Source organism: Oncorhynchus clarkii, chromosome 25 (genome assembly GCF_045791955.1).
Source record: "Oncorhynchus clarkii lewisi isolate Uvic-CL-2024 chromosome 25, UVic_Ocla_1.0, whole genome shotgun sequence".
Taxonomy (NCBI): domain Eukaryota; kingdom Metazoa; phylum Chordata; class Actinopteri; order Salmoniformes; family Salmonidae; genus Oncorhynchus; species Oncorhynchus clarkii.
Window position 1 is genome coordinate 28,690,095 of NC_092171.1, and position 22,575 is coordinate 28,712,669.

General features: G+C 45.0%; 1 protein-coding gene across 4 annotated transcripts in view; it reads right to left on the reverse strand.

The window, feature by feature from the left end:
• Positions 1–22,575, reverse strand: part of LOC139384117 (dishevelled associated activator of morphogenesis 1a) — a 69,345-nt gene that overhangs the window by 12,027 nt on the left and 34,743 nt on the right. For 2 of the 4 annotated variants that reach the window (XM_071128778.1, XM_071128777.1), the window contains exons 4-19: positions 19,539–19,610; positions 18,493–18,587; positions 16,926–17,259; positions 16,531–16,641; positions 16,332–16,435; positions 16,160–16,226; positions 15,949–16,066; positions 15,200–15,338; positions 14,317–14,375; positions 13,979–14,166; positions 12,820–13,119; positions 12,269–12,376; positions 11,287–11,310; positions 9,642–9,739; positions 5,479–5,563; positions 3,079–3,185 (exon numbers count right to left, since the gene is read on the reverse strand). In XM_071128778.1, coding sequence (XP_070984879.1) covers positions 3,079–3,185; positions 5,479–5,563; positions 9,642–9,739; positions 11,287–11,310; positions 12,269–12,376; positions 12,820–13,119; positions 13,979–14,166; positions 14,317–14,375; positions 15,200–15,338; positions 15,949–16,066; positions 16,160–16,226; positions 16,332–16,435; positions 16,531–16,641; positions 16,926–17,259; positions 18,493–18,587; positions 19,539–19,610 — 2,009 coding nt within the window. The remainder of the gene's footprint in view (positions 1–3,078; positions 3,186–5,478; positions 5,564–9,641; positions 9,740–11,286; positions 11,311–12,268; positions 12,377–12,819; positions 13,120–13,978; positions 14,167–14,316; positions 14,376–15,199; positions 15,339–15,948; positions 16,067–16,159; positions 16,227–16,331; positions 16,436–16,530; positions 16,642–16,925; positions 17,260–18,492; positions 18,588–19,538; positions 19,611–22,575) is intronic. The other 2 variants (XM_071128780.1, XM_071128779.1) reach the window with 1 other exon arrangement.

Sequence of the window (22,575 nt, forward strand, 5' to 3'; positions counted from 1 at the left end):
ATCGGTACATCCGAACATCACACCTGCGGGACAGGTACAGGATGGCAACAACTGCCTGAGTTACACCAGGAACGCACAATCCCTCCATCAGTGCTCAGACTGTCCGCAATAGGCTGAGAGAGGCTGGACTGAGGGCTTGTAGGCCTGTTGTAAGGCAGGTCCTCACCAGACATCACCGTCAACAACGTCGCCTATGGGCACAAACCCACCGTCGCTGGACCAGACAGGACTGGCAAAAAGTGCTCTTCATTGACGAGTCACGATTTTGTCTCACCAGGGGTGATGGTCGGATTCGCATTTATCGTCAAAGGAATGATCGTTACACCGAGGCCTGTACTCTGGAGCGGGATCGATTTGGAGGTGGAGGGTCCATCATGGTCTGGGGCGTTGTGTCAAAGCATCATCAGACTGAGCTTGTTGTCATTGCAGGCAATCTCAACGCTGTGTGTTACAGGAAAGACATCCTCCTCCCTCATGTGGTACCCTTCCTGCAGGCTCATCCTGACGTGGCCCTCCAGCATGACAATGCCACCAGCCATACTGCTCGTTCTGTGCGTGATTTCCTGCAAGACCGGAATGTCAGTATTCTGCCATGGCCAGCGAAGAGCCTGGATCTCAATCCCATTGAGCACGTCTGGGACCTGTTGGATCGGAGAGTGAGGGCTATGGCCATTCCCCCCAGAAATGTCCGGGAACTTGCAGGTGCCTCGGCGGAAGTGTGGGGCAACATCTCACAGCAAGAACTGGCCAATCTGGTGCAGTACATGAGGAGTAGATGCACTGCAGTACTTAATGCAGCTGATGGCCACACCAGATACCGACTGTTACTTTTGACCCCCCCCCCCCCCCCCTTTGTTCAGGGACATATTATTCTATTTCTGTTAGTCACATGTCTGTGGAACTTGTTCAGTTTATGTCTCAGTTGTTGAATCTTGTTATGTTCATACAAATATTTACACATGTTAAGTTTGCTGAGAATAAACACAGTTGACAGTGACAGGACGTTAATTTTTTTGCGGAGTTTACATACATCTTTCACAAATTATCTTACTGGATTAAATATTCAACATGAAAACACATTGAATAAAGAAGCTCCATTCCTGCTCCCTGCCCAAACTCTGTTACCACAGCTTCAATGTTTTCAGGAAGGCAAAACACAAAAGGAGAAACGACTCCAGATCCTGTAAGGAAGTCTCTCTTCCCATAGTAAATGGCTTGATACATCATGGAAAAAATGGTGCTGGTACTACACTCACAATGGCACCTGGTCATACGTTTCCTTTCCTATAATCTAGTAATCCATGCCCATTAAAGAACTGCAGAGAGCCCTAGCCCTGGGGTTTCTTTTCCTGCCCTAGCCGAGGATGTTTCCCCAGGGAGGTTTCATATTCACTCATTAACAACAGTTACATGGAGAGTTCAGCTGCTTGCCGCCACCTTTGCACCAGCCTCCCCCTCAACCACAGACTCAACCACAGCCTCCACCTCAACCACAGCCTCAGCCACAGCCTCCCACTCAGCCACGGCCTCACCCTCAGCCACGGCCTCCCCCTCAGCCACGGCCTCCCCCTCAGCCACGGCCTCCCCCTCAGGCACAGCCTCCCCTACCCCTCAGCCACAGCCTCCCCTACCCCTCAGCCACAGGCTCCCCTACTCCTCAGCCACAGGCAACTCTACCCCTCAGCCACAGGCTCCCCTACCCCTCAGCCACAGGCTCCCCTACTCCTCAGCCACAGGCTCCCCTACCCCTCAGCCACAGGCTCCCCTACCCCTCAGCCACAGCCTCCCACTCAGCCACGGCCTCACCCTCAGCCACGGCCTCCCCCTCAGCCACGGCCTCCCCCTCAGCCACGGCCTCCCCCTCAGGCACAGCCTCCCCTACCCCTCAGCCACAGCCTCCCCTACCCCTCAGCCACAGGCTCCCCTACCCCTCAGCCACAGGCAACTCTACCCCTCAGCCACAGGCTCCCCTACCCCTCAGCCACAGGCTCCCCTACTCCTCAGCCACAGGCTCCCCTACCCCTCAGCCACAGGCTCCCCTACCCCTCAGCCACAGGCTCCCCTACCCCTCAGCCACAGGCTCCCCTACCCCTCAGCCACAGGCTCCCCTACCCCTCAGCCACAGGTTCCCCTACCCCTCAGCCACAGGCTCCTCTACCCCTCAGCCACAGGCTCCCCTACCCCTCAGCCACAGGCTCCCCTACTCCTCAGCCACAGGCTCCCCTACCCCTCAGCCACAGGCTCCTCTACCCCTCAGCCACAGGCTCCCCCTCAGCTCAGATAGCATGACTCATGGTAAAGAATAATCTAAAGAAATAATCATCTATTTGCTCACTCACATATTATACTTCTAAAACTAGTTTGGGGATGAATTCTCGTATTTATAGTCCATAATGAATTACATGGACAGCACTCCAAAAGGTAATACATTTGTTTGACCTACACAGGGCAAAATGCAGGGAATTGCTGTATATTTTATTCACTAAAGAACAATACCAATCGTTCTACTCTCCCCAAGCCCTCACAGTCAGGACCAATGGCCTTCACTGGGAGATCTGGGTCACAGCTTCATGTCTGGCAGTGATGTCCCTCAGCAGTTACAGTAGATATACCAAAGTGATTTGTGTTAAAAGACGTTGACATCCAGCTAGCACGTGTCACTGAGTGTCATGCTGTTTACATATGCTGCTGGTGGTACTGCAATGATCTGTGTCAATTGCTGTTAACAGCAACGTTGATTCAAGACTAACACAGAGCGTGTTGTTATAGAAAAAGCCCTGATGAAGACTACAAGTTAACAATGAAGAAGCAGTTTTAAAGTCAACATCCATTGTCATCCAAGAGCAGCTGAATATTTTCCACAGTATACCAACAAATAACATGCTGAGGATAGTGTCTAGCACTGTGGGGTTTTAGCACTGTGGGGTTTTAGCACTGTGGGGTTTTAGCACTGTGGGGTTTTAGCAATTTGGGGTTTTGAAAAGCGCATTACAAGTCAAATGTATTGTTATTATTGGGAATGTGGTGTTACACATTGTAGCAGTACCAAAAGTCATTATACCGAACCAAAGTACGTACCTGCTCATCTCGTAGAGGAAGCGGTCAGCCTTGGCCATGCGGTCCAGCTCATGCTTGTGCTCCTCCAGGAGATCCACGTCACTCTTCTCTGGGACAAACTTCAGCAGCTGGACAGGAACAGGACAATTATCAAGAGAGAACTTGTACAGCCACATACTAATACCCTTCTCTCCACTGTGATAGCTGATGTGTGATGAGCTTTCTGGTGCAAAATGTCAGGTATGGGGAGTTTCACCCCTTACTAACTAAAGAGCTTTGACAATCTGGAAAAGTGCTATAGAAATGAAATCAATTATGAATTATTATCATTGAAAAGACATGCAGAGTTATCACTGAGATGTGGTAATCTTCTGCTGGAAATAAATGGCCTCTGTGCTCTGAATGTAAATTATGTTTAAATGACTCAGACCTAGAACTCGTAGAACTTTGATCATGTTCCATTGAACAGATGGATTAGGTTGGCAGCTGGACACATTTTTCTTCAGAACTCAGAACAGACATGGCAGTCAGGCAGTATTCCCACTAACAGCATTCAGATGCTTTAAAACCTTGCTAAATAACCTCCGCCATCCAGGCCGGCCGGGCCGGGCCCCACCACTACAAATGCTCCATTCCGTCACTAGCGCACTCCCTATGAACACTGCAGACTTTCTTTAATTAGGGCCCTAGATTAAAGCAATAGCAATGAAAAGTCTTATAAAACTCGATTAGCCTTCAATTACTCACATCTATTTGAAAATACTATACTTTTTCACCTAGTCATCGTCATAGTTATGGGGTGATAAAGAACATCAAGGCTCAGTGGTTTCGAGGGCAAAGTAATAGGGGACGAGGAGTTTTACGATTACATGTCATCAGTTAGTCATCATCAAAGCAATCATTGGCTTACAGAATTCTCTGCAATATGGTGATACATTTGGCCTGTGTGTTGTACTTCAATCAGAATAGAAACAGAAAAGGGCTCCCTAAAAAATATATTTTTACACAGGCAATAAGTTATCAACACTGATCTGATCTTGGTAAAGCCTGTCATCAGAGTCTAACAGATCTGTAAGGTGGCAGCAATATGGTGGAAGCTCCACCACACCACTCCTTACACCTATCCAGACCCTTCAGATCTGTGAATATCGAAGGGTTAGAGGGATGGATATGATGGGAATTGGGACCTGCAATACGGCATTAAGCCATTCAGCCGCTACAATAGAGAGAAGGTCTCCATGCTGTATGAGTGAGGCGTGAGAGAGAGAGAGAGAGAGAGAGAGAGAGGAGGGCTACATGCTGTATCAGAGAGAGTGAAAGAGAGAGAGAGAGAGAGAGAGAGAGAGAGAGAGAGAGAGAGAGAAGGGGGAGGGGAGGGCTACATGCTGTATCAGAGAGTGAGAGGAGACCTACTTGCTGTATCAGAGAGTGAGAGGAGGGCTACATGCTGTATCAGAGAGTGAGAGGGGGGCTACATGCTGTATCAGAAAGTGAGAGGGGGGCTACATGCTGTATCAGAGAGTGAGAGGGGAGCTACATGCTGTATCAGAGAGAGTGAAAAAGAGAGAGAGAGAGAGAGAGAGAGAGAGAGAGAGAGAGAGAGAGAGAGAGAGAGAGAGAGAGAGAGAAGGGGGAGGGGAGGGCTACATGCTGTATCAGAGAGTGAGAGGAGACCTACTTGCTGTATCAGAGAGTGAGAGGAGGGCTACATGCTGTATCAGAGAGTGAGAGGGGGGCTACATGCTGTATCAGAGAGTGAGAGGGGGGCTACATGCTGTATCAGAGAGTGAGAGGGGGGCTACATGCTGTATCAGAGAGTGAGAGGAGGGCTACATGCTGTATCAGAGAGTGAGAGGGGGGCTACATGCTGTATCAGAGAGTGAGAGGGGGGCTACATGCTGTATCAGAGAGTGAGAGGGGGGCTACATGCTATATCAGAGAGTGAGAGGGGGGCTACATGCTGTATCAGAGAGTGAGAGGGGGGCTACATGCTGTATCAGAGAGTGAGAGGAGGGCTACATGCTGTATCAGAGAGTGAGAGGGGGGCTACATGCTATATCAGAGAGTGAGAGGGGGGCTACATACTGTATCAGAGAGTGAGAGGGGGGCTACATGCTGTATCAGAGAGTGAGAGGAGGGCTACATGCTGTATCAGAGAGTGAGAGCGGGGCTACATGCTGTATCAGAGTGAGAGGAGAGCTACATGCTGTATCAGAGAGTGAGAGGGGGGCTACATGCTGTATCAAAGAGTGAGAGGGGGGCTACATGCTGTATCAGAGAGTGAGAGAGGGGATACATGCTATATCAGAGAGTGAGAGGGGGGCTACATGCTATATCAGAGAGTGAGAGGGGGGCTACATGCTGTATCAGAGAGTGAGAGGGGGGCTACATGCTGTATCAGAGAGTGAGAGGGGGGCCCACCTGCTCCAGCATGTCCTTGGGCAGATCCTCGTGTTCGTCCATAGTCAGGATGGCCCTCTTGATCTCCTCATTGGTCAGCTTCAGCCTGCAACACAACAGCATTAGCATTACCACAGAGGACTACTGTACATTACATGTAAAATGGTCAATAGGAGAGGACATCAGTTTTACCAGTTAATGTCTTGTTATTGATGTGTTAACAGTTTAACAGTAATGTAATCCATGTTATGTCCTGTTCATTTGTATCGCCTCACACAAAAATCAGTCAATTTACAGTTGTAGTATCCATTTACAGTTGTAGTATCCATTTTGAAAAGCACTATGAGTATCAGTCATAAAGAGAGAGTCACAAGCTAACGAACCTGCCCCAAACTTTTTGCAGTTGCAGAAACAAAGAGTTAGTGTTTTACCGTTGAAGTCTGAAGTTTACATACATTTTAGCCAAATACATTTAAATCTCAGTTTTTCACAATTCCTGACATTTAATCCAAATAAAAATCCCTGTCTTAGTTCAGTTAGGATCACCACTTTATTTTAAGAATGTGAAATGTCAGAATAATAGTAGAATTATTTATTTCAGCTTTTATTTCTTTCATCACATTCCCAGTGGGTCAGAAGTTTACATACACTAAATTAGTATTTGGTAGTGTTGCTCCCAAGGATGAACCAGACTACAATTTGTTTTCTGAGGTCTTGGTTAATTTCTTTTGATTTTCCCATGACGTCAAGCAAAGAGCAACTGAGTTTGAAGGTAGGCCTTGAAATACATCCACAGGTACACCTCCAATTGACTAAAATAATTTAAAATTTGCCTACCAGAGTCTTTTAAAGCCATGACTTCATTTTCTGGAATTTTCCAAGCTGTTTAAAGGCACAGTCAACTTAGTGTATAAAAACACTGGAATTGTGATACTGTGAAAAATAAGTGAAATAATCTGTCTGTAAACAATTGTTGGAAAAATGTATTGTGTCATGCACAAAGTAGATGTCCTAACCGACTTGCCAAAACTGTAGTTTGTTAACAAGAAATGTGTGGAGTGGTTGAAAAATGAGTTTTAATGACTCCAACCTAAGTGTATGTAAACTTCCGACTTCAACTGGACTTCAAGTCCCAGCTACTAGCCCCCAGCCAGCCAGAGATAGCAGGTGTTTTAAGTCCCAGCTACAAGCCCCCAGCCAGCCAGAGATAGCAGGTGTTTTAAGTCCCAGCTACTAGCCCCCAGCCAGCCAGAGATAGCAGGTGTTTTAAGTCCCAGCTACTAGCCCTCAGCCAGCCAGAGATAGAAGGTGTTTTAAGTCCCAGCTACTAGCCCCCAGCCAGCCAGAGATTGCAGGTGGCAGACAGCCTGAACACTGAGGCTCCACTGGCACACCAACACAATCATAATGTGCCAGGACACCAATGAACACACAGTTCTAAAAGGCTTGGGCAGAAACACAGGGTAGCTCTCCACACACACACACAAACAGACACACACACCAGGCTCTAAAGGAGCTAGGCCTGAAGCCCTAGCCTACCACCGCAACCACGGGGCTTTCTGACAGGACTTTGGATGTCTCACAGTCAGCATACATGATTTAGACACACACGAATGACAGAGCAATTAAGGTTCAGTCATGTCAATATTATTAAATACATATATCCCTTATTCAGTGTGTTGGCTAAGAGTGAAAAGGCACGTTAAATGCATCATTTATGCCACTTTGCAGAAAGACAATATTTTCAGTTCTGCAAGCTGGCAACAGGAATGAACCACCACTTGTAACCACAAAAAGTGAATGAGACAGGAAGAAATAGAAATAGCTGAATCCCTTAAACTTCAAAGTTTCATTCACAGTTGTTAAATTGAGAATGATAGCAACATGAAATTAACTAAAAGGCCTCTTTGTTTGTGGTAGCTGCCATGGAGACCAGGGAGGACAGTAATGAAACAGGGGTGGCAGGGTAGCCTAGTGGTTAGAGTGTTGGACTAGTAACCGGAAGGTTGCAAGTTCAAACCCCCGAGCTGACAAGGTCGTTCTGCCCCTGAACAGGCAGTTAACCCACTGTTCCTAGGCCGTCATTGAAAATAAGAATTTGTTCTTAACTGACTTGCCTAGTTAAATAAAATAAAAATAAATACAGTACTAGTCAAAAGTTTGGACACACCTACTCATTCCAGAGCTTTTCTTTATTTTAACTATTTTCTGCATTGTAGAATAGTAATGAAGATATCAACACTATGAAATAACACATGCAATCATGTAGTAAACAAAAAGTGTTAAACAAATCAAAATATTTTAGATTTTAGATTCTCCAAAGTAGCCACCCTTTGCCTTGATGACAGCTTTGCACACTCTTGGCATTCTCTCACCCCACACTCTTGGCATTCTCTCAACCAACTTCATGAGGTAGTCATCTGGAATTAATTTCAATGTACAGGTGTGCCTTGTTAACAGTTCCATTTGTGGAATTTCTATCCTTTTTAATGCGTTTGAGTTGTGTTGTGACAAGGTAGGGTTGGTATACAGAAGATAGCCCTACTTGGTAAAACACCAATTCCATATTACGGCAAGAACAGCTCACATAAGCAAAGAGAAACGACAGTCCATCATTACTTTAAGACAAGGTCAGTCAATCATGAAAATTTCAAGAACTTTGAAAGTTTCTTCAAGTGTAGTCACAAAAACCATCAGCGCTATGATGAAACTGGCTCTCATGAAGACCACCAAAAGACAGGAAGACCTAGAGTTACCTCTGCTGCAGAGGATAAGTTCATTAGAGTTACCAGCCTCTCATGAAGACCACCAAAAGACAGGAAGACCTAGAGTTACCTCTGCTGCAGAGGATAAGTTCATTAGAGTTACCAGCCTCTCATGAAGACCACCAAAAGACAGGAAGACCTAGAGTTACCTCTGCTGCAGAGGATAAGTTCATTAGAGTTACCAGCCTCTCATGAGGACCGCCACAAGACAGGAAGACCTAGAGTTACCTCTGCTGCAGAGGATAAGTTCATTAGAGTTACCAGCCTCAGAAATTGCAGCTCAAATAAGAGACTCGCTTGGGCCAAGAAACATGAGCAATGGACATTAGATGTCTTTTGGTCCAAATTTGCTATTTTTGGTTCCAACCGCAGTGTCTTTGTGAGATGGAGAGTAGGTGAGCGAATGATCTCCGGATGTGTGGTTCGCACCATGAAACATGGAGGAGGATGTGTGACAGTGTGGGGGTGCTTTGCTGATGACACTGTCGGTGATTTATTTAATTAAAGGTACACTTAACCAGCATGGCTACCACAGCATTCTGCAGCGATGCGCCATCCCATCTGGTTTACACTTAGTGGGAATATCATTTGTTTTTCAACAAGACAATGACCTAAAACACACCTCCAGGCTGTGTAAGGGCTATTTGAAGTGATGGAATGCTGCATCAGATGACCTGGCCTCCACAATCACCCGACCTCAACCCAATTGTGATGGTTTGGGATGAGTTGGACTGCAGAGTGAAGGAAAAGCAGCCAACAAGTGCTCAGCTTCCATGTGAAGCTGATTGAAAGAATGCCAAGAGTGTGCAAAGCTGTCAAGGCAAATGGTGGCTAATTTGAAGAATCTGAAATATAAAATATATTTGATTTGTTTAACACTTTTTTGGTTACTACATGATTCCATATGTGTTATTTCATAGTTTTGTTGTCTTCACTATTATTCTACAATGCAAATATTTTTGAAAATAAAGAAAAACCCTTGAATGAGTAGGTGTGTCCAAACTTTTGACTGGTACTGTAGTTCCTGACCAACATCATTCCATTACAAAAATACATATATCATTCTTGGCTACACTTGATGCTTAAACACATCGTCAATTATGAAACAGTTTCCCTCAACTCGAGTCGAAGTTGATGTAAATACAGAATTGCCCAAATGGTAGAGTAAATCTGCATTTAATGTAACTTGGCTGTGTACAGTAACAGAGGTGTGTGTGTGTGTGTGTGTGTGTGTGTGTGTGTGTGTGTGTGTGTGTGTGTGTGTGTGTGTGTGTGTGTGTGTGTGCATACATGCATGTGTGTGGAGAGCCATTTAAAGCACTCATTAGATGGATACAATCACAATAAGTGATGTCCACTAATATAAGTAGGACATACTTCTGCTATGATGTCATGGGGTAGAAACTGTCAATTACTAACCGAGAGAGGAGGATGTTACAGTTCTGGGCTCTGCGACCATCAATGACTGACAGCTCCTTGACCTTCTTGGAGGTCACCGTGTCATCTTCAGACTCTTTCTGGACAGAGAACATTTGGGAGGGAGGGAACATGAACAGTAATACAGTGGATAACATCCAACAGCTGAACTTCACGTTGCGTTCATATAAACACAGTATTATATAATTTATCATACTTAGGCACTTTTGGATGAAGGCTAGCATGCAGAACACAACAATGTCTTGTTGCACTACTGTATATGACCTTAAATGACACACTAACAGAGCCAGAGTTTGACTGCGTTACTGTTTAATAAACACACAATTGTATATCATTCATCACACTTAAGCACTTTTGGATGCAGTATTTGCTGAACGCAGCAAAAGCTTGTGACTACATGACCTTAATAATACTCTCTCTGGGAGAAAGAGCCACACCCAGTACACCAGGGTTGTATTCATTAGGGCACACTCAGCAAAATGTTTTGCAACGGAAAACAAAAATTTGCGTTTTTTTATGATACAAGTCCATGTAATCCCTCCCTGTTTCAGTAAGTTTTCATTTTGTTCCTAATGAATACAGTCCATGAATAACAGTGCCCCAAGGCTGTTTGGTGGAGGGCTGTGGCTGACTCACACCTGCATTCATTTTAGCTGTTGAACAACGGCAATAGGAACAAGTATTTTTATTAAGGCTTCTTCCATTTCCCCACCTGCTGTCTCATATTATCTTCATAAAAAACGATGGTATAGTAACCGGTCAGCAACAGGCAAATAGACACCAGATAGTGACACACACACACAACAATACTTGACACAATACCCATATGCATGCACCATCAACCTTAACAAAAGCCCAGGATGCACAGGAGACACACAGTATGAACATAAAACAGAAAATTGTTCCTCTGACTGGGTCAGTATATGAAACTGCCAAATGGAGGACAGCTGGGAAACAGGCTGTGTGAAATGGTGTGTTTAACGAATAAGTGCTTGTTTTTATTTGGGGGGGCTTCACTCAAAGAATACAGGAGAGATTTGTTTTTGGAAAACGGATATCTGGCACTTTTTATAGTTGCAAGACTCCAGCTGCTTGCAGAATTGACTGCGTGCCACAAAACCAATTTGGCTAATTATGCACAGAAACATCTTGAAATGGTAACCAATAAAACTGCAATAGTTCATTCAAACAACGTGGTGGTGTGTTAAGAAGTATATTCTAAAAGGACTTGACTGAAAGAATGAATCCACAGAAACACAGAGGCTACAGGAAGACATGGCTTTCACAAGTATTTCACCTACGGACACAGACACACACACACACACACACACACACACACACACACACACACACACACACACACACACACACACACACACACACACACACACACACACACACACACACACACACACACACACACACACACACACACACACACACACACACACACACACACACACACACACATGCCCACCAATCCCCATGCAGACATAAAGAGATCAAAGTCGAGTGAGAGAGAGAGCGAGAGAGAGAGCAGCGTACGATGAAGGACAGTAACGAGCATTAAGTCAGACACGTCGCAGAGCAGGGTAAAGGTCACATAGAGAGGTCAGAGGTCACTCACCTTATTGTTCAATGTTAAGAAGTCCTAAACAGGTGGGTGGGCAGGAAGCAAGGAAGATGCAGCATTCATTATTATTAATTACAAGATGCAGTAGGCTATGTATGGTGAATTACAGAAAAAAGGGCCAGCTCAGCAGATCAGTGATGCATTTGTTTGTGAGGACAAGCAGAATCCTGAGTAGCAGAGTGAGTCAGAGATGCAAATAACTGTGTTCAGACACATCATGAACAGCATGGCTTAAAACTCATAAAGTCCTTATACGACAAAAGGAATTCCATGCAACTTTATTTGTACCATTAAGGGCAGTTAGTAATGGAAATAGGGCCCTAGTCTAACCTTTATAATCACAGTCTTATTAGGTTGGTTATGGGAAAAGCTATCTGGAGGATTTCAATTGAACACTGTAGACAATGTGGACATATGGAGGCTAAGTGAAATATGCCACGCTTCTCATGCAGCACCAGTAAACTTTCCAAGGACCACGTTATCAGCATGGCTACTTCCTGTTGTAAACATTCCTGTTCTGTCTGGTTCTCTGTAACACTCACAAGGTAGATGACTAATTTGAACAGACCTAAAAAGGATAGCCTGGTCCCAGATCTGTTTGTGCTGTCTTGCCAATCCTTATGGTCATTGTCATCCTAGGAGTTGGCAAGACAGCATAAACCGATCTGAGACCAGGCTATAAAAAAAAGCACTGTAATGGCCTGATATCCTTCTGAGCCAGTTCCAGACAAAGTGTTGAGAAGTGCTGCTGGAAGCATTCAGTTATGGAGTGCAATGGCATGCATGTGTTTATCACTAGCAAGCAGTGTTTGTTGGAACAGCATGGTCGGGGGCCTTGGAAACCCTCCGAATAGTTATATGCAAATTGTTAAGAAGTGATTTGGGGTCTTGTGTCCTGTCCTTAAGGGTGAATTGCTATGTACTGAAATGCCATTTCCCTACAGTAATACTTCGGTATTTAGGTGTTAAACTGTACCTGCTGTCTCTGGTATGCAGAGAAGGTCTTCTCAATGTCCTCAAGGTCCAGGATTTTGAAAACATTGATGTCATCGACGTCCGTCCACACAGTGCCCTCCAGCTTATTCTGCAACAAAACAAAACAGCCCCCATCCATAACTAAGACTGTAAAACCGTATTCAACTAGAACACAGGCCATACACCCCTGAAACTTTAGAGGTTACAACAACAACATAAAAACACACCCAGGGCTTGTTTGCTATATTGATGTCATGCCATTGAGCAAACAATGCAAGAGATAAAGCATTGGGCCATCCTTATCCTTCATTCCCCCTGGCCACTCTGAGGTGTAGCTACAAAAACACTAGTTTCTGTCTGCCTTAGCAGCACAACAATCACTCTCTCTGTTATAGACAGAGACACACAAAACACCTCATTTACAGGCTATGTCCCAAATGGCACCCTATTCCCTATTAAGTGCATTCATTTTGACCAGTGTCCATAGGGCTCTGGTCAAAAGTAGTGTACTTTATAGGGAATAGGGTACCTGACTAAGCAGCACTCACTGACCTCAGCCAGCTTAGCCCAGTTGAATGACTTGAGTGGGTTGGAAGGCTGGGGGATATTCTTCTTCTTCAGACCAGGTCCCATTGGACCTCCAGGTGGAGGAGGGAGACCGAAGGGAGCCATGCCCGGAGGAGGTGGGGGTCCACCGGGTGGAGGGGGTGGAGGGGGTGGTGGTGGAGGCATGCCCTGAGTGAGTGGTAGAGGGGCTGGGATCGTGCCAGCCTGCATGGGAGGGGGTGCTGTGGGACCTCCAGGGGCCCCAGGTATGAATGGATGACCACCAAGAACACTTGGATTTGGCCTCTGAAAATGATGGGAGACATTGGGATGTACAATCGATTAGCACTGGATGTACTGCAATATTTTCTATGTTACGTCATGGAAATCCTAGAAACTCTCTGTTCTTAACTACAACTGTTCCAATCAACATATATTGACTTGGAAGAACATCACAAGGCAATGTTGTTGTGTGGATGTTCATGTCTAACTGTGCTCTAACCAAACATCCTGTGTATCCACTCCTAAACTGAACTGAGCTCAGGGGAAAACCATGCGGTTTGGACAGTGAAGGACGCTGGCTAGCTAGTTTTGCAAGCTATTTACCAAGGACAGCAACCACTGTCATCTGGAGGACTATTCAAAATGTGTTATTATTTTGGTCTTTGCACAGTTCAATTATTTAGGCCATGTGTTGTTTACATCAATTCAGCTTTTAGCTGTGAATGTGTTTGTTTGATGTTTGAAGAGAACCACAATACAAATATTGCATTGTATCCACATTTGTGGTTGTATTTGAGTTTTTAAATTGTCAAATAAATCCGAAGGAAGACATTAGCCTGGTCCCAAATCTGTTGTGCTGTATAGCCAACTCCTATGGTTGTTGTTTAGCATGACAATGTCAATAGGAGTTCGCAAGACAGTATAAACAGATCTGGGAACAGACTACGAGGACAGAGGCCATGTTTGACGTTCAACTGTGCCATAACCAAAACATTGTGCATTTATTCCTGATTGGAAAAGCTATAGGGAAAAGGAGGATGTAAAGATGTGATTGTGTAATGTAACATTACAATGCAATTTCTAATGCTATTGTATTTTCCATGGAATCTTGGAAGATTAGCCCTATTGTGAGCTAAACAAGCAAACAAACAAACAAACGTACAGTGCTGAGGTCATGCAGCTGGGCGGAGAGGTCGGCCACTTGCTGCTTGACCTGTTTGTGCTCGCTGGACTCTTTCTCCAGCTTCTCCTTCATCTTATTCAGCGTCTGCATCATGTCCTCCTTCTCCTGGGTCTTGGCGTCACACTCGCGTTCCTTCTTGTCGAACTTCTGCTGCAGCTCGTGGTGGTCTGAGAAACCAGATCAGACGAGATCAAACCAGACCATAGCAGATCAGATCAGACCAGATCAGTCAGCAGTGTGATGATACACAGTACAGGAGGTTCTGCCTTCAGATAGTTCCATCGTTAACAGAAACCAGAGAGCATTAGTGTTTGTACCTTTTCTCATTTTCTCCGCCTGTTCTTTCCACTGCTTGACTTCATTCTCGTTGACCAGCCTGAGCAGTACAACACAGGAGGTTAGGCTCGGTATCTGAGGTTTTAAGACATCACAACACCACTGCACAATCCCACTAGGCATTACATCCCACTGAGGTTAGGCAGAGGCTCAGTTATAAAAACAGATTCAGTAGACAAGTCATTGGTGATCAGAGTTAACAACAGGGAACCTGAAAGCTTCTTCTAAACCTAACCAGAGACAGTCAGACTTTATACCCAGAGTCTGATTGAGATTTGCAAGAAGCAGCTGCAGGGGGTTGACTGATGTTTCTGTCTGTGTGTTTGGAAATTTACATCTCACTGACTTCCTCATCCAAAAAACAGATCAAAGCACTTTCATTATGGATTAAGAGTTCGGGATTATATTTCCAAAAACAAATTATGAAAATCCCTGTAAAATCCACAAAATGACTTGCTGATTTGTGGCAAGTATTAAGGGATCAGGGAATTCATGCTAGACCAGCAGAAAGTATTGAAAACGATTGTAAAATGAAAGAGATCATGGGAAATATAGATACATAGAAATGCTGATTTACAATTAGCATTTATGATGTACAGTACCTTGATCAAGAGTGATTATGATTATGGCCACTGTATTAAGCCTAGGATAAGATGAACTCATGAGTAAATATACAGTACAGATTTTTGTCTTGATCCCCATATTTGGGTTTAAAGCCATTTCTAGAACGAAGCATGTTAAATAACACATGGAGATTTACGATGACGACAGTCGGTGCTCTGCCGTGCGAGGTGGGGAGGACGTCAAACCGACTCAGACATGTCAAAACATTTATCCCCCTCTCGTTCCTCTCCTCTCACTCACATTCGCACCACGTTCTTCACGTTGAAGTTCTCCAGAGGGGTGACGTCAGGGTCGTGACCTTTGTCGTTCTGAAGGACGATCTGCTGGACGATGCGGTCCAGGAGGAGCCAGTACTGCACCGTGTTCCCACTACGCTTGTCTGAGAGAAACGAGGAGAGCACTTTATTAATACACAAAAGGGAAATTTGATTGCACCAGCCAATGCATATGCAACAATAAACATCTAGGGCCGGGTTCCTGAACACAAACTAAGTCTAGTCCTGGAGTAAAAAGCATGTTCAATGGCGATTGTCCATTGAGAGTGCTTCTTAGTCCAGTACTAGGCTAAATCCATGTCTGGGAAACATACACATAGCAACACATTAGGGGATAGTCTAAGTGGAGAGATCAGTCTGAAGTCAGCTCCCTCAGGCCAACATACCCACAGTTAATGCATTGTGGAGGAACAACATTACCGCTATAACGTAGAAAGTTCTTATCGACAGATAGAACACCTTCTAGATAGAAATACCTCACATGGGCAGAATTCCAACAATCATTTCCAGATATTTAGAACTAGAGAGGACATCATTTGAACTGCCGTCCTAAAAAGGCACTAAAAACACAGATTTATTACCACTTCGGATCCCTCAGAGAAAAAAAACTGTCCAGTTCTCAAATATTTAAAATGAGGAGAGGCCTGTAGACTCTTGGTGAACTCAAACAACTTTAGAGAAATGGCGACCGGCAGGCAGGCAGGCAGCACTTACAAGGCATAAGGAGACAGTGCTGTAAGACAGATATAAAGTGCGGGTGTGCATCTGTGTGGCTCATCTTCTTCTTTATGAGTTCAAACACTTGCGTGGCACTTTTTGTGTCAATGTGCACCTGCAACAACAACAACAATGTGATATTAGAACTAGTGGACAGAGAAGTGACCATTGTAAACTACATGTACTGTACAGGTCAATCGTTACTCACGGTGTCAAAGCGTTTTGCCAACGACAGTTCATCCTCGTTTCTCAGCATCTCAAAGAAGTCTAAATGCCTAGAAGACAACAAACACCTCACGGTCAGACACAATCTACTGCAGTTGGGTATGACAGTGTGGTCTAGATCTGAAATGTTGTATACCAGTCTTGACTTCACTCACCTGTCTAACGTTGAGTTGTCGTGGGACCTCAGTTTATCGATGACTGGCTGGATGCCCAACATAAGGAACTCGTACCTCAGGTGAATTCTGAACTCAAAGCTTGACTGCGGAGTACAGTACACATAGCAGTTAGACTCTCTGAAGACAACCAACACGACCATAAGAGGGTAAAGACTTAGAGAGGAAGAGGAGCACTCACCTCTCCTGCTCCCTGACTGAGCACTGCATTGATGAAGGACATGATGGCCGTTTTCAGGTTGACCTCGTCCCTGTAGCGCCCCGTACTCCTATCCAGGTCATTCAGCAGAGTCTAAGACAGGAGAGAAGGACAGAAAGAAGGAATAAGTATCAGTAAAGACATTGTTATTCTAGGTGTATGGACACGAGAAAAACTTTGCTGTGGTCGTAAACACAAAACTATTTAGAGTAACGCCTGAAAGTTCAATATGTTGAGTGAATGAGACCATGAAACACAACTCTGGGTCATTCTTAACACAGGGTTAAGGAAATCCTTGGGGTAACACATTACAGTGTGAAAATCCCAAGTGAACGCTTGGCTACAGTGGTGTCTATGTGGTATGTCTGTCCCTCCACCTGGAAGCGAGTCCTCTCGCAGGCAAACTTCTGGTAATGCAGCATGGCCTCCAGGATCTTCCTGTGGCCTCCTGGCACCAGACAGACAGCACCCATGATCTCCAGCACCGCCACCTTGGTCTTGACATTCTCAGTGGCCAGGCTCTGGGCGATGATGTTGATGCTCTCTGTGTGCGAGAGCACATGGGAGCGGCCCTGGGAGTTGTTCATCAGGGCCTTGATGCAGCCGATCAGCGACGTGTGGATCTGGGACTCGGTGGTGTCGTAGTCCATGCTCTTCAGGAAGTTCAGGATGCAGGTTAGGCCGTCCAGGTCGATGAACCGCGTCACAAACCTTTAGAGTAAGAGGAGGATTGAGGTAAAAAAGGTCAGAGACAGAGGCGGCATCGAAATGGCACCCTATTCCCTATGTAGTACACTATTTTTGACCAGAGCCGTATAGGCCTTGGTCAAATGTAGTGCACTATGTAGAGAATAGGGTGCAATTTTGAATGCACCCAGAAACAGATAACGTTTACTATAAATCCCATTCTGTTCCTGAACAATACACAATCAGTGCCTACTACTCTCCTCTTTTACTTTGACGAGAAACTAATTTCATAGTTGACTGGGTTTCATTAGAAAATGGGGAGATGGCCATATCAAACAAGCTATACACATTAGTGAAACTGCTGGGGAGGGGCTTGACAGGTGTACGGGTGTGTGTGTGTGCATCTGTTCGTATGCGTGCTCAATATAAGCCAGCAGAATTGAACAGTGGCAAAATAAACATCTTTAGCCAGCAGTCAAGCACCATTTAGCACAATAACACAGAATGGAGGAAAACAGAGAAAGCTCATTGGTGATAGACTACTAGGGGTTAGAGGTCAAAGGTGAGAAGGGCAGTGTTGACCTAACCTCTGGAGTACCTTAAGGAGAAGACGTATTACTAGTCTACTAGGATAGTCTACTAAGTGTGGGCTACAGGGCTGTAATATCATAATGATGCAGTGGTGTTTGGACTGGAGAGGGAAGTGACAGCAGATGAATGAGCTGGGGCTGTTGAATGGCTCTCAACACACTAGGCTTAGTGATGAATCATATTCTATCACTCTAATGACAATAATTGGACTCTGGGAGTCTCTGAGCACAGTAAATTAACCCATCCTCCTTTGTGCAAATAGCAGACTCACTAAGGCACTCTCTGCATTGTTGGGAAGGGCCTGTAAGTACACATTTCACAGTTAGTCTACACCTGTTGTTTACGAAGCATGTGACAAATAACATTTGATTTGATTTGTCATCTTCTATTATGACTTACAGAAAATAGAATATGAGTTTATCATAATTAATGACTCAAAAAAGAAAAGGAAACTCTATATCATGTGATCGACATGGATATTATAACAATAGGTCCATCTCACAAGAAGGCTATCCAGTGCAGTAACGTCGCACTGCAATTCTTTAGTTTTCTGCTTTTGGTTCCACAAACACATACTGTACATAGCGCACATCATAACTGAATGCATGCATATGAGAACAAGTATGCATGAAAAGGAGCATGAGTGTGTCAGTGTAACTGGTGTACCTCATTGGTTGAGTCCTTAGAGCGGTCTTCAAGCTCTCTATGGTCTTGTTCCTCTCTTCCTCATCCTCCTTTTCCAGCGCAATAAGAGTCTTCCTCTGTTGATGAAAACATTGAGAAGACTCAATGACAATGTACTCACTTATCAAACTCAAAGGATGTCCTGCAAGGCTCTGTTCTAGGACCATTATGGTTCTCTCTTTGTTCCCAGGCCAGATTAACTTTGACCTATGATTCACGGTGCTGGGAAGGAACCTGCTCAGTAAGCTAGTATCCCTGGCTGTAGACCAACAGCAGGCGGCTCTTATCCCATTATCCCAGTGGCCCACCGGTAGTTCCTTCATGGATACATGACTGGAGTTCATTTCCTCTACAGGGTCTGGAGCAGGCTACACGCTGTGGTAACAGTTAGAGGTTAGGGATCCAACTAGAACCTCTCACCTGCCAGCACTAGTGCTATTCTACTGCCCTTGGAAAATATAATCAATTAGCCCACAGGGTTCCCCCTCCCAGGGATACTGCCCCAGCTCCAGAGGAAATGTGTGGAGATTTAACACCACACCTCCAGGGTGTGAGAACCCATTGAGGAAACATAGATGAACTTCACCAGCTTGTCAAATAGTGCATGTTCAGGTGGACAAGCCTTCTCAGGTCGTCATCATTATCAATACCTTACCAGGTTAAATAAAGGTAATACTAAATAAAGGTAGCTTTGACTTATATACACTGTGAGGATTTTCATAGTTGTTTACAGATGTGAGACATATCTAGCGTTAAAAAAAAAACACACACAGAGATCCCCCTCCAGGCAAACCTATAAAACTAATTGATATTACCCCCCTAATTTACTCTAATTTCCCAAATATTTAGCATCAGACCATAAGCTTTTAGAGAGATACCCGTAGTGGCTAGTGGAACACCAAAATCACATGACTACAGCATGTCTTCATGGTTGGCTGGTTGTTGTGCATTATTGTTTTGCATCTGCATGGTTAGCTTTGATTGTCAAGTACATATTGGGTATTTGATGAGGGGAGAAGGACACTTACAGCAGCCATGGAATTCAACTGGTCGATGTAGAACTCTGGCCAGCTAGTCGCACCCTTGCTCTCTTCTCCCTCCTGAAAACAGACAGTCAAAGGTTAGATACAACACAAACACGTTCACGCACACACACACACCCACGCACACACACCTTCCTCCACCACCACATGAACTCCTAAATTTCCCTTTTCCATCATATCATCATACTATTCTGACATCCAAACCATGTATTGACCAGTACAGCACAAATCCTGAGAACAGAGCAGTGCTCCAAGGCCTAATAACCCACATATGACCCAACCCACTAGTGTGTAATTGCTACAGAACTCCTTCCAGTGACAATGGAAGTGTGTGAACTGGACTGCCCGCAGTCATTTCCAGCCCAGTCTCCCTTTGAGACCACAACCACACCATATATGTACTCTCAGGCTCTCACCTGGCTCTCTGTCTCACATATACTGTATACGGTTTCTGTGTAGCCTCAGCTCAGCTCAGAGATTCTCATAAATCCCCTATGTATCGCTGGAGAGGAATTAGGCTCAAGTGGTCCATTTTGTCTGAGGTTTTTGGCTGAGCATGAACAGTCTAGAGTGATGTCCAGTACATGCCTTCTCCCTCCTTAGTTATGGGTTCTCAACAGATGGTAGCATTTGCTTTCTATAAAGGCTGATGTTCTGAAACAATGCCATCGTACATTCATTGCAATGACCAGGACAAGACATCTATTGAGACCAGCCTTCCTTCCATATGTTCTCAAACATTCTTCCACAATCATTTCAAAAGAGAAAACTCTTCCAGATGCCATTTCTTTCTTCCTGATGAGGGGATAGTAACTCAGATTCCCATCCATCCTCATCACATGAGCAATGAGATTATAAGGATGGAACCAGGCTATATTTCAGGCAGCTGAATTCAGTTTTCTAGTTCCCTTATTGTGCAGTCCCCTTGCAATTGAAGCCCCCACGGGTGTGGTTAGGCACTTGAGCTGAGGCCTCTTCATTTAACCACCCAGCTGATCTATCTCTCCACAGAGTGGCTTTTCTCGCAGGCTTAGTAAAGGTCAACACAATATCCCATTAAAGGGGTCCATAAAGCAGACACATCCTCTGTGAAAACAAAGGAGCTGGATCTATCTCACCCTGATGAGGGGATAGTAACTCAGACTCCCATCCATCCTCATCACATGACCAATGAGATTATAAGGATGAAACAAGGCTATATTTCAGGCAGATGAATTTATTAAATGGTTGAGTAGATCTTCATTCAAAAATAATATCCCTTAAGGGAAAGAGAGGGCCTTTAACCAATCACTATGCTCCAATCACCAATTCCCTGATGTGTGAGGGTCCAGTTGGACACCATGAAGGTCACAGCTGTGTGGTAGCAAGGCATACATTGATTGGCATCCATCATGAACCACAGAAAGTCCAGTGCAGAACCATAGATACAAGCCAGGGATACACTCACAGACGAAGGCCAGACAGTGCTCATGAGTTGTCCAAGAGAAGGAGTGGGTCAGCTAGAAGGAGGTCAGTAGTAGTGAGCACTATGCTGCTATATCTCCAGTACTTACTGGAAGACTGGTAAAGCTGGGGCTCTCTTTGTAGGTCAGTAAGACATCTCAGAGAACGCTAAAAAGAACCCCACATTGACCACCTTGGCGGTTGGGGCTGGTAGATTCAGGTAAATAGGGGGTGAGATCTAGTCTACAATCCAAAATGAATATTGCTTGATTTCACTATTGTGTCACTTCACCGATCAGCAATAGTGAAACAGATCAGTTTGGATATCAGTCTAGATGAGAACCATGATATTACTGAATGTTGACCCCAGTAAGGGAACTTACTAGAGTGTACGCTGGACATGAAATGTTATGTAATATGACAGGAAGTGAATAAGTGCTACCTTGGCTCAGGGAGCCCAACACCTGCTATTGGCTACTGGCAATGCCACTCAGCACACAACATGGAAAGACAGCTGCCTACTGCTCGAATAAACAGCAGCTGCACTGGCGTTTCTATGGCAGCACTGCAGTACTCTCTCGCTCTCGCTCAACGTGGTCTTACAGGGCAGGACATGCCAGACAACAGAAACCCACCAATTACAGAGCTTTTACAGACCAAGGGGTTCCTTACATTCAGCCAAACCCTATCCTTTATGAAGTCAATCCCATGAAATACCTCACTGGATAAAACTTTATCGTTTAGGTTAGGTCTGTGTGTTGGAGGCATGACCTCAGTATGAATGTACTTTAATACGGCCGTCTATATTCATATATTCACTAGTGAGATTTATGAGCTACAGTCGGTCATGACAGATGAGAACATCCTTCCAGGAAATGTATCCAATCCATTAAAAGGCAACAGCACAACTCCCCAATGCTGGGGATAAGGTCCTGTTAGAGCGCTGCAACACCAGCGGAGGGCTTTGATGTGTTGACTAGGCTGAATTGGGGTTAGGGCTCGGAGGTGGGGAATGGAGGGGGACTGGGGCTGTGTTGGCCCCATGTTTTGTTTGGCAGCAATGATAAAAGAGCTCTTTCACCGAGACTGAGAGGATACAGTAGATCTGCTCTCTCTCGCTGCCTGACCACTCACTCACCCTCTCGCTCACCGTCTCTCTCTCTCGCTGCCTGACCACTCACTCACCCTCTCTCTCACCATCTCTCTCTCTCTCTATCACACTGCTCTCTCCTTCCATCTTTCCATCCCCCTCTCCCTCCCTCTTCCACCCACTCTCTTCCCCTCCCTCCCTCCCTCCCCCCACTTTCTCCCTCCCTCTTCTCTCACTCTCTCGCAGTCCAGCTGCAAAACCAGCTCATTTGTTTAAATCGCAATGAAAATATTTTCCAAACACTAGCAGAGCTCAGCAGACATTCCCTCTAGATCCTGTAGCTAATGTACACAGAGAGAGAGATGCGCACACACACACACACACACACACACACACACACACACACACACACACACACACACACACACACACACACACACACACACACACACACACACACACACACACACACACACACACACACACCAT